Source organism: Palaemon carinicauda, chromosome 15 (assembly GCF_036898095.1).
Source record: "Palaemon carinicauda isolate YSFRI2023 chromosome 15, ASM3689809v2, whole genome shotgun sequence".
Taxonomy (NCBI): domain Eukaryota; kingdom Metazoa; phylum Arthropoda; class Malacostraca; order Decapoda; family Palaemonidae; genus Palaemon; species Palaemon carinicauda.
In genome coordinates, this window is record NC_090739.1 from 137171401 (window position 1) to 137174218 (window position 2818).

At 32.0% G+C, this 2818-nt stretch overlaps 1 protein-coding gene across 1 annotated transcript in view; it reads right to left on the bottom strand.

The window, feature by feature from the left end:
• Positions 1-1356: 1356 nt before the first annotated feature.
• LOC137654202 (golgin subfamily A member 6D-like) overlaps positions 1357-2818 on the bottom strand; it is a 41671-nt gene continuing 40209 nt past the window's right edge. The window contains exon 2 of the mRNA XM_068387839.1: positions 1357-1615. Coding sequence (XP_068243940.1) covers positions 1357-1615 — 259 coding nt within the window. The remainder of the gene's footprint in view (positions 1616-2818) is intronic.

The window sequence follows — 2818 nt, forward strand, 5'->3', positions numbered from 1 at the left end:
TTTAATTGTTAATTACAATTTATGCATTTCATTTCGTTAACGATACAATGAGTGCATTCTCTACTACTAATACTACTACTACTACTACTACTACTACTACTACTACTACTACTACTACTACTACTACTACTGTTATTATCATAATAATAATGATAATAATAATAATAATAATAATAAAAATAATAATAATAATAATAATAATAATAATAATAATACGACGATCCCTCAGAAATGTTATTCAACCACAATATATTCCATAAAAATAGCAACTGAAAGCTCTGTCTTTGACTCAATATGAAAATACATCCCTTGCACTCAAGGGCAGTGTCTCCGCTTCACTCTTTCAATAAATCAACGCCGTCTGACCTAAATTGGATAAAAGGAAGAGATATCAAACCTTCCACTATCAGCCCTTTTATTTCCCCCTTTTAAGCTTTTTACCTGTCAAATAACCGAGAACGCAGTTAGAAAGCCACGGTTATATACTTTCGATTGTTTTTTTTTATTTTTTATAAATAAACTTTGATCCAAAGTTAATTCATTTTCAAAGGGGACTTCAGTCTAAACAAATGAAAAAAATTAACTTTGATGGGATTAACGATGATTCTGCACCAGAAAATGTTTACATTATTTTCTAAATGGCCCTAAATACGAGTGGAATGTACACTTTTACACATGTATACACAAGCAAGTTTACAGACAACACCCAGGTTCGCTGATCGTTATTTTAAATATTTTTTTCTATTATGAAATATACATTTACAATTCTTACATTTAATAATAATCTATTAGAGATTAATCGAGTGCCATATGTGAATGAGATCATGATGAGGGGTTGATGAATATGGGTTTGGGGCATGCTCTTTGCACTCCCCAAGAAAGATTAGTTAACCAAACTTTTAAACTGGGCTCCGCAAGGCACTAGAAGAGTTGGAAGACCCCAGGCCTACATGACTGAGTACTATATGATGATGAAGATGATGATGATGATGATATACATCGTATTTTTACATGAATAAATTTTGTAATAAACATATTCTAAATTGCACTTTATTATAATTATAATTATAACTATACGCTCAAAAACAGGGCCAAAAACTTGAACTACAACCTTCTCTTTCCTTAGCATCGAGACGAAAAAAAAAAACTTGCATTTCTATCCCGATCTCTCATAGTTAAAACGAAGCATTCATAAATGTTACCAGGTGAAATCACAATTTACCTTTCGTAATCACAATTACTATTATTTACAGCTTTTATGGCCATTCAATTTTCAAAGCAATCTTATCACTTCTCTCCAGTCAGGTTCATCACCATTTCTTGTAACCTCGAATAGACGAACTTTGGCCCTCCCATTCACCTCCTCCTCTTCCTCCTCCTCCTCCTGTTCCTCTTTATCTTCCTCCTCCTTCTCCTCCTCCTGATCATCTTTATCTTTCTCCCCCTCCTCCTCCTCTTCCTCTTTATCATCATCTTCTTCTTCTTTTTCTTCTTCTCTTGTTCCTCTTTATCTTTCTCCTCCTCCTCCTCCTGTTGCTCTTCATCTTCATCTTCCTCCTCCTCCTCCTGTTCCTCTTTATCCTCCTCCTCCTCCAAAAGCAATGATGAATTGCCTCTATTGGGTATGTGTCCCTGTGGTTTAATCAACCAATGGGAAGAAGCCAAAAGTTTAAGCCAAACTTGACGTCTCCCGGAACTTGTCAAGAATTACTACACAGGGACGTTCGCTTCCTTCTTTCTGCCTTGAGATTAATTCGGAGATCGCATATTATGGCTTTTTACGATTAGCATCGACAATAATTTATATAATCTCTAAAATACATCACATGGGAATTTTGGGGGAATAATTTCAAAATCGTTTTGCTATAATACCCACGTTTAAGATTAAAAAAAATACATACAAATTTTAGAAGCCCTGCAAAACCTAAATTTTAATATATTACTACACCTACATCATTGTAGATTTCTTCTCTAATAATAATAATATTAATAATCATAATAATAATAATAATAATAATAATAATAATAATAATAATAATAATTATAGAGACACATGATTGTAGAATTTTCTCCAATAATAATAATAATAATAATAATAATAATAATAATAATAATCGTCATAACTATTATTATTTTAACAACGGAATAAGCATTTTATGCTTTAAATAAGCCGCTGATACAAATGTTTCCTTGCCTGGAAAACTTGAACGAGAGAGAGAGAGAGAGAGAGAGAGAGGAGAGAGAGAGAGAGAGAGAGAGATTTAATCAATTCAATTTAACTCGGATCACTTTTCATCTATTCCTATTTTTAGATGCGTAAATTTTCACTAAGCTCATTTATTTGGTAAATATCATTATTCTATTATTGTTTTCTAAATTGTCAAAAGATGTTTGACTAAATTGAAATAAATTTAAATCGATGCTTATGTACCTTTTAAAATTGAACCAGAAATTGAAGGACTAATACATTAACCAGTGGTTCCCAAACTATCTTACCTGACACCCCCTTTTTGCTTCCAGTAGACCCGTACGCCCCCACTCCTCTTGTTTTTTTTATATGAAATGATTCTTACATTTATTTCTTAGCAATTGTACAGGAAAACAGATTTATGTTTCTATTACATTTTAATAATGAAAGCCACTCAAACAAATAATAGTACATTCCAGTAACTAAAAACGAAACATTTGGTTCAAAAGTGAGCGAAAAAAAAGTTTGAACATTAGCAAACTGGCAGAATTGAGTTGCAATTTTAAGAATAGATAATTCGAAAACATGGCATATAATATTGAGATGGATGCATGTTATATAATGACAGAT